The sequence below is a fragment of the Anarrhichthys ocellatus genome, unplaced genomic scaffold (genome assembly GCF_004355925.1).
Source record: "Anarrhichthys ocellatus isolate YVR2014 unplaced genomic scaffold, GSC_Weel_1.0 scaffold8, whole genome shotgun sequence".
In the NCBI taxonomy this organism is placed as follows: domain Eukaryota; kingdom Metazoa; phylum Chordata; class Actinopteri; order Perciformes; family Anarhichadidae; genus Anarrhichthys; species Anarrhichthys ocellatus.
Genome location: NW_022280038.1, coordinates 9,547,787 through 9,560,683, shown reverse-complemented (window position 1 = coordinate 9,560,683; position 12,897 = coordinate 9,547,787). Strand labels below are relative to the sequence as shown.

Sequence of the window (12,897 nt, the reverse complement as noted above, 5' to 3'; positions counted from 1 at the left end):
TAGTGGAATAGTTTAGAAGACTGAGGAAAAACAGCAAATATTCACATTAATAATCTGGCAGGTATTTTATCATAAATCACTGTGCAGAGACCAAAAACACCTTGTGATGGCGTTAATACGACCCGACCTCTGAGGCAGTAAACGTGGACACAATTAAAAAACAAAATGAAAATGTCGTCGTCACAGAGTTAAAGTCAGAGGATCACCAAAGCTGTTAGGATTTGTCCTCCAAGGATCACAAAATAAATCCTTCATAGCTGTTGATATATTGAGTCTGTGGTGAACCGACCAACAAAAATGACATTCATTGAATTACTTGTAAAAACAAGATAATAAATGAGTGCATGGACACAGAGGGGTTAACGGTACTAAAGCAAAGTTTATTAGAATAAACAAAGAAAACATCACAGAGACAAAATAGCTATAAATCTATCATTTTCCTCCTTTTGTTTTTCACACAGCGTGGTTACTCCAGACTTCAATAACAAACTTGAAAAGCGTGAGTCAGTCAGATTTGAACTGCAGGGTGAGGAGGATATTCTAACTGCTTCGACCCGCCCGGATCGCTCAGAGATGGGTTTTTGGTGAGGAAAATCTCTGGTTTGTTCCTATTTATAGTCACAGATTATTCCACACGGACGCAATCACACACGCAAACACACTCCGACCAAATGTCTTAACTTTGGTCTTTTTGTCGTCCAAACAGGCTGCACTTCGCCCCAGAGACTCTTTGTCTGAATGAAGCGGGCCACTCATCGGCTTCAGGGCCTCACCGGTCGTCAAATCACTGAAGTCTGAAGGACGAACATGCACACGCCGTTTATTTATAATTATTTACAAATCTGTAAAACCCATACTGTTCTTCTCCTCTGCTCACTCGGGGGAGGGTGGGGGACCGGATGGCTAAGGTTCGGGGTTAGTGGATCCTCGTCAGCTCCTCCACGATCTTAATGACCTCGTCCACTGTGGCCTCACGCTTCATGCCGCTGCCGTCATCGATCTGCAATTGAACAACGACCACACGGTGAGCCTCTGCTGCCGGCGCCACTTACGTCACCCAGCAGATGGGACAAATAAACGGGAACGTGTGGAGAGGAAGGCATTCTACTCCTCAATGCTTTCAGACACTCTCCACCTTGTTGTTTGGAGGTGAAGATGAATTTAGAAGCTTGCATCTGTTATCTGTATGATTGACGGCTTCATTTTTTAAATCGTGCATTTTATCATCGTATTTGTGAATCACGTTTCTTCTGTGTCTCAACGTGATTTTACTGAACTCAGCTTAAAAAAAACCTGAGAGTCATCTACGGTCGTTGTTTTAGTCTTTTTTCTGCTGTACACCATCTTGTCCAGTAGGGCTTTATAAACAGGACACAGAACATGAATACAGCAGCAGACAGCTATTGTAACTCCCACCCTCCAGTGCCCCCTCAGGCTAACACTGTTACCTTGTTAGCGCCGTTAGCGCCGCTAGCCGCCAGCTCAACTGTCATCTTGTTGCGAGCCGTTTAGGGACGATAGAAGAGCTCCGATCTCGTATTTAGCACTTTCAAAAGGTTTAAATTAAGACTTTTCAATAAAACTGCAAAAAGATTTTACAATGAATCAATTAGTTAACCTTTTGGATAATTAATTCATAGTTAATGCCACATTTTAAAAAGAAATGTCAAACATTTAACGGTTCCAAGATGTGAGATTATGCTGCATTTCTTTGTCTTTAAGTAAAGTAAATTGAATATCTTCATTTGTTTTCGAGCCCCTACCTCCTCCACTCCCATCTCCTCCCCCACTACCATCTCCTCCCCCCCTACTACCCCCACTACCACCTCCTTCTCTACCTCCTCCTCCACTACCTCCTCCCCCTCTTGTTACAAAAAAACAATAAATCTGATGGCATCAACTTCTTGGAAACTGTGATTGATTTGTTCAAAGCCCGAACAGTCAATCAAGCCAATAGTCAGATGATGATTTTGAGAATAATCCCATGTTTCAGACATTAAGATTACAAGTACACAATAAATTATTATAAAGGTGCATATTTTTAGCTGCACAAGGATGGAAGTGAGGATGCAGCATATTTTATTTTTAAGTAAATGTTGGAGCTCGGCTTGAGTTGAGTTTCGTGGCAGAGAAATCTTTATCGGCTGCTCCTGAGAGGCAAACGGGGATTAGTCTCTGTTTGAGCTAAAAGTGCAATTTCCTTTTTTAATACCTAGAGAGTAAAGAGACACACAAAGCAGAATATGTCTGTATGTTTATCTGCCAAGAGTGATATCGCCACCTGTTATTTATTCCCAGTTCTCGCTCACGGAGCTAATAAAAGTGTCTGCAAGTTCAACAACGCTTCGAGCCAAATACGCAAACGACTGCACGGTTCTAGTTTGTTGAGCTCGTTGTTGTGCAGAGGACCAGGCTCTAATAACACGCTCATGTCTCAGGCTCTTTGACTCAACTTTCATATTTTGAGTCTGTTACAGGTCACCACAAGCTGCGCTAACATCCTGGCAATGACGGAGCGGTTGAGTAACATTAACTCTCGTGTCTCACTCGGGACTTTTGGGTTGATACATATAGCATACGTTTTGTCCAGTGTGTACGTTTTCAACCTCAGCTCTTATAATAAGTCGAGAATAAAGTGTGTAGCCAAAACACTTCGACCCTTAATAGCAAAAATGTCCTCATTGAATCACATTAACACCATTACAGTTCAAAATCTTGCATTCTACCATTTTCGGGCCTTCAATCTAAAGCCGTGGCTTCAGAAATTCTAGTTTTTAAAAACAGCGTATGTTGCAAACACATGAAACATCGCTGCTGTATTACGGAGCGCTGCCGTGTTTAATCCAATGCATCACAAATCAAAAGCGTTGCTAATCATTGACATATCCAGACTGTGAGAACAGAATATAGCGTACAGTTGAAGTAATATAGATTTCTTTTCGGTGGCTAAATACTGGTTCCACAAGCTGTACGTGAGTTCGGATGAGCAGGAGCTCCTACCTGTAAAGTGCTGACGACCTCCTGCATCTTGGCTCGACCGAGGTCCAGGAAGCTCTCAATCAGATCCCCGTCGATGAATCCTGTGGCCTGCTCCGTCTTCCGCTCCGTGTGGAAGGACCTCCAGGTGCGCCGGAGTCAAGGAAAATCACTACAGGTCGTACAGCAACAGGTACGAGACCGGACCGAACATACAGATACAATATCCCATATTTGACCTTTCTTCCGAGCAAAATCGACAGAACGAATGCAGGAAGACGTGTGGGAGGTCTAATAAAACCCAGCTCTGTTCTCTCAGTCCTGGTTCTGGCTCCTCACAGTAACTTTAAACAATTCAACTCGTGTGATTAGATCTTCTGGCAGAGTGGCCACTACTACGACTACTATTAAATGCATGCGATACATCTATATACGTCTAGATACGTCTATACACCCAACACCTTCCGAAGCCAATTAAAGCATCTGCCACCACTTTGCCACTTCACGCTCCGGGTCCGCCGCCTACAAACACGTCGCTCAGTGCCACTCGTGACGGACGGCGAGCGTGAAGTGTAAATATAAGAAGGATATAAGCTGTGCTCGATCTTGCCCACGCTCTTGATGACCTTGTTGAGGCGGTTCTGCAGGTCCAGGAGGAGGCTGTACCAGCCCTCAGACAGGGACGTCACCAGACCTAACACACACACACACACACACACACACACGTCAGTCGACAAGAACATGAAGGCGTTATATTCACAACAGATTAACGCCTCGCTGCATCAGATGATTTCTCCTCAGCAAGCTTCATAATAACTAAATTAGAATATCATTAGTGTGACTGCAGTTCCTCCCGATGCACGTTTCATGCCTGTATGCTGAGACCGTGTTGGGAGCAGAGTAGTGTGATATTAATACCCCAATAGTTCAAGACTATCCCAAAATGTTGTATTTCGAGAGAGACTCTGCTGAAAAGTCACCGATCTTTCGAGGAGTCGCGTGTTTTTCCTCTAAATATTAAAGATCTGCGACAGCGGGTGCATCGTTGAAATTGACAGCGTGCAAAAAGGCAAACGTGTGAACAACGAAGGTTTGTAACACAGAGCTCGTTTCTCTGCATTGAACCCATGAACGTGTCGGGAACAGTTTGGCTGCAACTAATTCATATTTTCACTATTTATCTGTTGATCATTTTCTTGATTCATGGATTTGTTTCGTCTTCAAAATGTCAAAAATGAATGACAAAGCTGGATTGTTTATAACACACCTGCATGTTTACATTTTGGTTTGTTGTCATTCGGGTGAACATCAGTGTTTTAATTTGTCATTAGCATTTCATTGTGTATAATTATCATCATTATTTGCGTTTGTACCCAAAGCTACAAAGTATTATTACAAGGTTATATTATTGTCACTAAGTGCGTTTCCATCCTCATATTTCTATTAATATGGACATTTCTAAATTTATGAAAATTATACTGGAGAGGCTGAAAATTAAAAGTATATCTAATAAATCCATAATGTAGAATAAAACTATATCTCTGCTTAGGAGGTGGAAGAGTTTGAGGACGGATTAAATGAGTTAAGAGTGAAAACCTCTCTCATGACACTCATGGGTCCGCTTCACTTAAAGAGACACTAAAACTAAAACTAAATATAAACATAGAGGCAAACACAAACATCTGTTGGAGAGGTGAGGAGACAGAAACCGTCTTCTAATCAACACTTCCATGTGTTAAATAACACTCATATAACAGCTAATATGTTACGTTCTAATCTAAAGAACATATAACTCTCAGGCCGGGTCGCACCAGCAGGGATTCATTTATAAAACTCAATAAATCACGATTCAACCAAACTTTAAAAACAGCTTCAAATTGAATTTAAAGTAGTTTTGACTATTTAATTACATTTTTTTGTACACAAACTTTAAACTTAAAATGTGATCGAGTCCAAACTCTTGTAATTGCAAAAATAATCAAGTACTTCAAATAAAGACAGAGCTGCTGAGCTCAGCATTTAAGGAGCTTTGAACTGAACAGATTAGTTTTTAAATTGTGCATCAGAGCTCCACTTATTTTAAATCTGGCATTCTTCTTCATTAATCACTGAAGTCCATTTCGGTCTACCTCTGCAGAAAGTTTCTACAACAACGGTGGTTCTCATTTCCTGTTAATAATGTACTGTACTGTTGGCGCTGCGAGACTGTAAATGACTTTGTCCAGATGATGATGTGCACTCCCAATGTTTCATCTCCGCCGTCATTACAGCCGGCATGAAAGAGACTCGTTTAAATCTGAGCAATGGGGTGCAGAACTACCAGTTCTTCTCTCAGCGCTGAATAAATGGTTCTGGCAAGCGTTTGTGTATTCTCTAAGTGGTCTCTTAGGGACTGCAGTCAGCTGACTTTTGGGATCGCGATGCACAGATACGGACATCGATCCAACACCGACTCACACAGCTGGATTGGTGAAAATGGGGCGAATGATTTGGATAAAAAACAATTCAGTACACTGATATTTATGTATCTCAACAGTTACGTAAGCAATGTTTAGGTCAAGCTCGGTGTTGCCTTCAACAGAACAATAATAATCTCAGTCATAGAGCTTATTAATGAGACACTACCGGACCAGTACTCGTACCGGCCCATAACCATAACCATAACACCAGGTGCTGCAATCGGGACTGAAAAACTCCCTATTTTTGGAAATGAGATCCAACAACAGCTGGTGAACTATTAAACTAGTAAATCTCGTGCTGACTTTCCTGCATTTGCTGACTTGAAGCCAACTTTTTCCTCCACAGGATTACATGACCAAATATATATTTATTAATATATGTTTGCTCGGTGGGTTTACTGCCGTCACTGTGAACTATTGTCCACCAAAAGAACGAGATGTTTGTGGATCACCCTGAGCAACAGGGACAGTGTTTTTCTAAACAACACCGGAGACGCTGTGAGCTCCACAAACCGTCATTGAATCAAAGAGAAAGAAGTCTCAGCTGCATTTGCAAAACCTCGGAAAGTAAATCCACAACTGTCCGTACGGCTGGATCGTCCTCGAGGTAAGTGGGGAAATGTGCTGTTCTTGAGTCAACTAACTTCAAGGGCAAAATAGGCTTATTACCTTATAACCACTGTCATTTCTCAGTTAGCGTAGCTTAGCATAAAGGCCGGAAACAGCTATCCTGGCTCTGATAAACTAGAATTACCGCCTCTCTGTTGTGTGTACCTTTGACCACCATAGTATCATCACTTCATCCTCGAGTCCAGCTGGATATTTGTGCTAAATTTGGAAGAAATTCCCTCCAGGTGTTCCTGAAATATGGAGTTCATGAGAAAGAAGCGGATGGACGGAAAAACCTGAAACAACCATGGCCGGAGGCATTTCGTTTCTGGGTTGTCGTTATATCGGAGGGTTAAAGTGCAGGAATATCTCTTGGCTCTAACCAGTTACCAGGGAAACAGTAGAGAACCCAGTAGATGATTGCTTCCAGCCAAGAAATAGTCCAAAATGCAACATTCACATAAAACCCAGAATTAAAAACAACATAAAAGATGTTAATTAGCGAGCTCTAAAGTGCTCGGAGGGAGATTTTGTTCCCTTTGGACAGAACCAGGCTAGCTGTTTCCCCCCCGTTTCCAGTCTTAGTGCTAAGCTAAGCTCAGCGGCTGCTTGCTGGAGCCTTGATTATTAATAATATTCAGCTTGCTAGAAATGATCGACCTCGAGTATCCACAAGATGTTGAAATATTCCTTTCAACGTTCAGCGTGAAGGATTTGCCGGCCTCTAGTGGTGAAGTTGCAGATTGCAACCAACTGAAACTTGCGTGCAGGAGAACTAAAAAAGTCCTGATCTAGAGGCAGTGTTTAGTTTTGTCCGTTCTGGGATACTGTAGAAACATGGCCATGGCCAACAGATCCGCCTAAATGCTTCACACTGGCCCTTTAAAAGATTCATTTAAACAGTTTGGATCAAATGAAACCCTGTAAAAACTCAAACATAGAGCAGGGGATTTACCTGCAGCAATATTTGTGTGTGTGTGTGTGTGTGTGTGTGTGTGTGTGTGTGTGTGTGTGTGTACATGCTTCCGTGAGTGTGTAATTGTCCGTGCGCCTACCTATCATGCCGTTAACGGTGCCGAAGAGCACGGAGCCCTGGGTGGGCGTGGAGCTCTCGCCGAGGTTCTGCAGCACCAGCGAGCCGTGACAGAAGACGTTCACAAACTCCCCGAGGTGAAAGACCCCCACCTCCTGCAGGTGCTGCCGCTCCTCGTCTGTGGTGGCCGCACTGGTCACAGGAAGGACCGGGGGGGAAGACGACACAAGAGGGGGGAGAGGGAGGGGTTAGAAACATTGAGGGAGGGAATATGTGGGAGGTAGCGGGGTCAAGACGGGAGCAAACAGAAAGAGTAAAAACAAAGAGAATACGGTATTTGGGGGGTGCAAGAGTGATAGTAATAGAGAAGTAATGGATAAAAGGGTGAGAAGTGGAGAGAGCAGCAGGAAGCGAGATTGTGGTACAAAAATAAAGGTCAAAAGCATTGAATGGTGCGACCTGATGCATCAGATGCATAATAAGTGGCGGCATCAACGTAACGCGTTCACTTTCACACCACATTGTTCTTCCTCTCCCATGAAATCAACACTCGTCTCATAGAAAATGACTAAAGCGGGAAATGAAGCCGAGCGGCTAAAAGCTCAGCGGTGAGACGACTCGGGATGATTTCCAAAACAAATGCAACGACAATGCTGCTGAAACACATCGATGATGCCGTCGCCCTAAAGAGCATCGCGGGACTCTCGAGTAGAAAGGGCAGCCTCCTAATGACATAATGTTGATTGCGGTGGATAAACGTCGGCGGTGATTTAGACATTCTTTAGCTCGGAGGAGCAGCTCAGGGGACCAAAAATGATTACCGGAAAGGTTGAAATTCATGCGCAGAGAAAAATAAATAAATAAATATCTCACTGCACTTCAGTTCATGTGTAGAGAATCAGACCTGATGTTCTCCTCACCTGTCCTTCTGGCAGACAAACAGGTTGAACGCGTTCTCCGCCCCCAGGAAGTTGTCGTCGTCCAGGATTTCCACCGCACTCATCCAGTTAGGATTGAAGTCACGAGCAATCTGACCAAAAACATAAATAAAAAGGACACACAAACAAACACAAGATGTGTTGAATTACACAGGAGCTGTGGCCTGAAGGGTTGGAGGAGCGAAATTGTGACCGGCAGGATAAATCTGGGCGGGGAAAGTGAAAAGCGGCGCTTTACCACCACTGAGGTGCCCTTGAGCAAGGCCCTTAACCCCAGAGAGCATTGCTCCGAGTGAAACTCCGCTCTTAATAAATAAACAACAACACGGAGGTGTCGGGCAAAAAAACAATGTAGTTCTCGCCTCCAAGTAAATACATTATCTATGAGCAGAGAAATGCTGACTGCACACAAGAGCTGAAATACAAACAGTATGTTTCGGTACAATAGACTTTTTAAAAAACCCTTAAAGACACTCTCATACCAAACTAGAATCACCTCGTGTTGCAGTTCACATGCATGTTTGCATCCATTTTATCCCGTTAGATATTTGTGGTAAATTGTTGTAATTAGGTTGTGAATTCTTGAGTTGAGGCCAAAAACAGTTCATCCTTGAATGCAAGTTAAGTGGGTGTTTGTGCCAAATTTGAATAAAGTCCCCCCAAGGCGATCCTGAGATATCGCGTTGGCGAGAATGTGACGGACACGAGGTCACAAAAGATCTTGACCTCCAGAATATGAACAGTTTATTCATGGGTCCGTGTGGCGGTTTGTGCCAAAGCTGAAGGAATTCTGTCCAGCGTTGCTGAGTGATCGCGTTCCCAGGAATGACGGGACGGACGGACGGACATCCCGATAACATCACAGCCTCCGGTCGTTGGCGCAGACTTAAAAAAAACATGATCCACAGTTTATAATGGATTTCAGCCCTTGTGTGCTGTCAGCAAACAGTCAGTATGGTTCAGAACAAGTACAAGGGTGATAGATTCTTTATAAAATACCCTTGACGACATTTTAAAAAGGGGAATAAAATCCCAAATAGCCCAGAACATCTGTTTTATCTGTTCAGGTAAGTATTCTATGAGCATTGTGAACAGAGCCAAAGGAACAAAACCCTCTGAGGTGTTAGAATATTTGAAGTGCAGACCTTTAACGTTCTAGTGTAGCTTATTATGTCACATCACTGTACCCAGTGGGTGATGTATATGCCCGACAGTAATCAGAATCTGACAGTTAAAAGGAATTGTGTTACAGAGTTATACGAGGAGATTGAAACCGCTCAAATGAAAAGAAGCGGCTGGAGAGAGGAGAGGAAAGTTAACTGGCAAACTGATCAACAAACAGCGTTTTGGTCTGAAGGAAATCTCTGGCTCTTCAGCTGCTAAATGCTCCGCCATGTTCACCAGCGGGTTGCTAACTGACTCTGTCTCACAGCTCGTCTATAAGGAGAGGACGTGGTGATTAGTTTGTGGACTGACGTTTTGAAGCCACGAGTTCGCAATTTTGACCGTCACCATCTTGGTTTTTTACAACAAGACGTGACACAAGAGGACGGAGTGAAGTACAACGTTGAAACATTAACAGGCCACCAACTTTCATGTATTAATATCACACTGTGAAAGTTGTAAGACGTAAACACGGAGAACTCCCAGACCGGACAATGCTGTGGTACTGACCTGTCAATCAAGGTAGCCCCATCATCATGCTGTATTGAAGAAGACTTGAAACTAGAGATTGAGACCATAAACTCATGTTTACAATGTTTACTGAGGTAATAAATCAAGAGAGAAGTAGAGTCATTTTCTCATAGACTTCTATACAACCAGAGGAGTCGCCCCCTGGTGGACACTAGAGAGAACGCAGCTTTAAGAAACTTCAGCATTGGCTTCACTTCACGACAAGAGGTCTTGAGAATGAGAGCCATAACTGGGCTGCCAAAACATTATGCAGTTTGCTGTAGTAGAATACGAGATTAGCCGTGGACAGACACCGAGGTGCACACTCACTCATTCACTCACTGACAGACGCATGCAAACACACGACCGGCTGCACGATGCTCCTGCTCCACAAAATAAAATAAAAAAATATATAGATTTTAGCTGCTTCAAGGAGAGAATGATTTAAAATGTATTTTCAACAGTTACAGATTCCTCTTTCCAATCTATCATTCTGAGTTATTTCATGTTTCAGAATAAATTCAAGTCTCTCACACTTATTACAGCGAGCACTGCACCACACCATCACAACAGCCTGCGTGACTCGTCCTCAAATCTCTTCATCTCTCCACCACAAATCAATTTTGAACACGCTTATCAAAAGGCGAGGGGGGGGGGGGGGGGGGGGGGGGGGGGGGAGTCAGCTACCATGATTCGTAGAGAGAGAGAGCGAGAGACGGAGAGAGAGAGAGAGAGAGAGAGAGAGAGAGAGAGAGAGAGAGAGGAAAAACATTCATACACCAGTGAGAAGCTAAAACATGCAAGTGTGGATCAACAGACACCAACCAAATGTTCGTTTGATGTGTGACAGTATCACTGTATAATATAAACCTACTACGCGTTCCCACAACCAGCAGCCTTCGCCTGAGGGAGAAGAAACCTGATTTATGTCTCCACCGCCTCTTTTGACGGAGAGCACCAACATATAAGCCCTTTAACTTGTTCGCCCTTCGCAGCTCTCCTCACCAAGTCTTCCTCACCTCTTCAAAGTTGCCCTCCATGGGTTTGTACGCCAGCAGCAGGACGGACCTCATCAGGTCTCCCACCAGGATGAAGTCTCCTTTGGTCTTGAGGTAGAGCGCCATGATGTTGTTGTAGTGGTTACACTCGGTCCTCAGCTCCTTCTCGGCCGTCCACTCGTACAGACGGACCTGAAACAAAACAGATGAGTTATCGTTCGCTGGATCGGCAATTACAGCTCCAGGAGCGGTATTGATTAACGGGCTGACATTTTTAAGTCCCGCGTTGCAAAGCAGCGAGCATTGATTAACAGTCTGAGTTATCAGCTGCCACATTACATGATGCGTTAACGGCTAATTACGTTAGCACGTTACACGCGAGCCGCACAACGATTCTTTAAAAAAAAAAAAAAAGGATTTGAGGGATCGATGAATCCGTGTCTCTGCATCTAATTGCTGTTCACTCAACGTCGGAGTGATGTCGAGAACACCTCAAAGACTGTTCATCAAAGAGTCGGATGATGCCAGATGTTCAGAGCTCAGCGATGTTCGAAAGGACAGCACGGCCATTAAAAGTAAAAAGCGCATCTTCCACTCGATCTCAGGAGAAGCTCAGTTTAAAGTGGCATTTTATTTAATGAAATGGAGCTTTCATATATTAGTTTTTATTCATGTGGCTTTCATTTTTCTGATGTTCTTTCAATTCAACCCAGTGTTTTGTTTTTTGTTATACTTAATCGTTTCTCTTTTAACTTTTTGTGTCCACTTTGTTCTAATATTCTTTGTTTTCCTCGTCCTTTAATGTGAAGCATTTTTGCCAGAACAATGCTGCACAATATATATATATATTTTAACACTTTTAATGCTCCTCATATAAACTACCTCATCCAGTGATCGGTATCTTGTCTATTTGTTTATTACACTGTATTGTTACCCAGCAGCAAACCTTATCTCCATGACCTAAAAAGGAACAAACGGTTTGCTTATCGGTTTTCTTTTAGTCGTCAAAAATAATAAGTGTTTTTAAACGTATCAGCCAAGTTTATCAGAGTCAAACAGGCTTGTGGTGTCTCATGCAGCAACAGTAACATTGCATCTGTGTCCATTTCTACCACAGCTGGGAAAACATTTCAACATATTGACATAAATATGAAGGTTTTGCAAGTGACACTGATGAAGAGTTCACCATTTTCAGCCAAGAAAATGTCAGAGGAAGGAGAACGACGCTGATGAAATTATTCGAAAAAAAGTCATTTAAGAAGACATTTCCCGAGCAGCTAATGTCAGATATTGTCACTGTGTTGTATTGTGTTGCACTGAGGCTGCCGCCAAAAAGGGAGAAATGATGGATTAGCCCTTAATGACTGAATTCAATGTGGTGTGTAATAGCGAGTTGAGAGGCAACCGTTGGCTCTCTGATTCAGAGAAGACGGAATAAAAAAAATTCAAATGTCTTCTGTGATTAAGCTTTGATGCAGCTGCACCCAGAAAGGCACGGTTAAGTCATTTATAGACAATTTGAAATATTGCTCATGTAATTTAGAGTGAAACGGCTTCTTTAAAGTCCAATTTACTGAAGATAATGTTGAATAGAGGAAGCGGCAGGATCCCATCACTATTTGATTCTCGATATCTCGAGACAAAGCCTCCCTTTCAAGCGTTTAATCCTTTAAATCTATCTATAGCTTGGTGTGGATGAGCGTGGTATTACATCACAGCAGGGGGGAAGCTGTTTCTTTCACACTGTATGTCAACTGATTTCACAGAGCAAATCCATAAGAGACGCTTCCATTTAGATATTGCACTTTGAAATAACCGAGGAGGCACTTTTCTTGCTGAACAGATCACATACTTCTTAAAGAAATCAAAGAGAAACACACACGAGTCATCCAGAGGAATAGAGTGATAAGTCTCCCAATACTGAAAAACTGGGCTTTAAAAATTGTCGAGTATGTCCAGTTATTTGCATCGACCTCCAGTGAAAACGCAGTCATATGACAACGGACATCCGGGAAGAAAACAGAAGCACAATTGACTCTTTGCTAAGCCCCGCCCCCCCGCTGCTACACGGTCAAGCTGTCGGCGCTACGTTACCACGGAGCCCACACTGTCACTAACTGCACGTCCTGACAAATAACACGGCATGACTTCAGCAGGTAGCGTAGCATAGATGTGCTAAGGATAGTTAACGATGTGCTAACGTACTCCGC

At 43.1% G+C, this 12,897-nt stretch overlaps 1 protein-coding gene across 1 annotated transcript in view; it reads right to left on the bottom strand.

Moving 5' to 3' along the window:
* Positions 1–359: 359 nt before the first annotated feature.
* ddb1 (damage-specific DNA binding protein 1) overlaps positions 360–12,897 on the bottom strand; it is a 45,984-nt gene continuing 33,446 nt past the window's right edge. Inside the window, exons 22-27 of the mRNA XM_031848304.1 lie at positions 10,709–10,879; positions 7,998–8,107; positions 7,100–7,269; positions 3,568–3,670; positions 3,001–3,124; positions 360–1,000 (exon numbers count right to left, since the gene is read on the bottom strand). Of these exons, the coding sequence (XP_031704164.1) occupies positions 917–1,000; positions 3,001–3,124; positions 3,568–3,670; positions 7,100–7,269; positions 7,998–8,107; positions 10,709–10,879 (762 nt within the window). The 3' untranslated portion in view covers positions 360–916. The remainder of the gene's footprint in view (positions 1,001–3,000; positions 3,125–3,567; positions 3,671–7,099; positions 7,270–7,997; positions 8,108–10,708; positions 10,880–12,897) is intronic.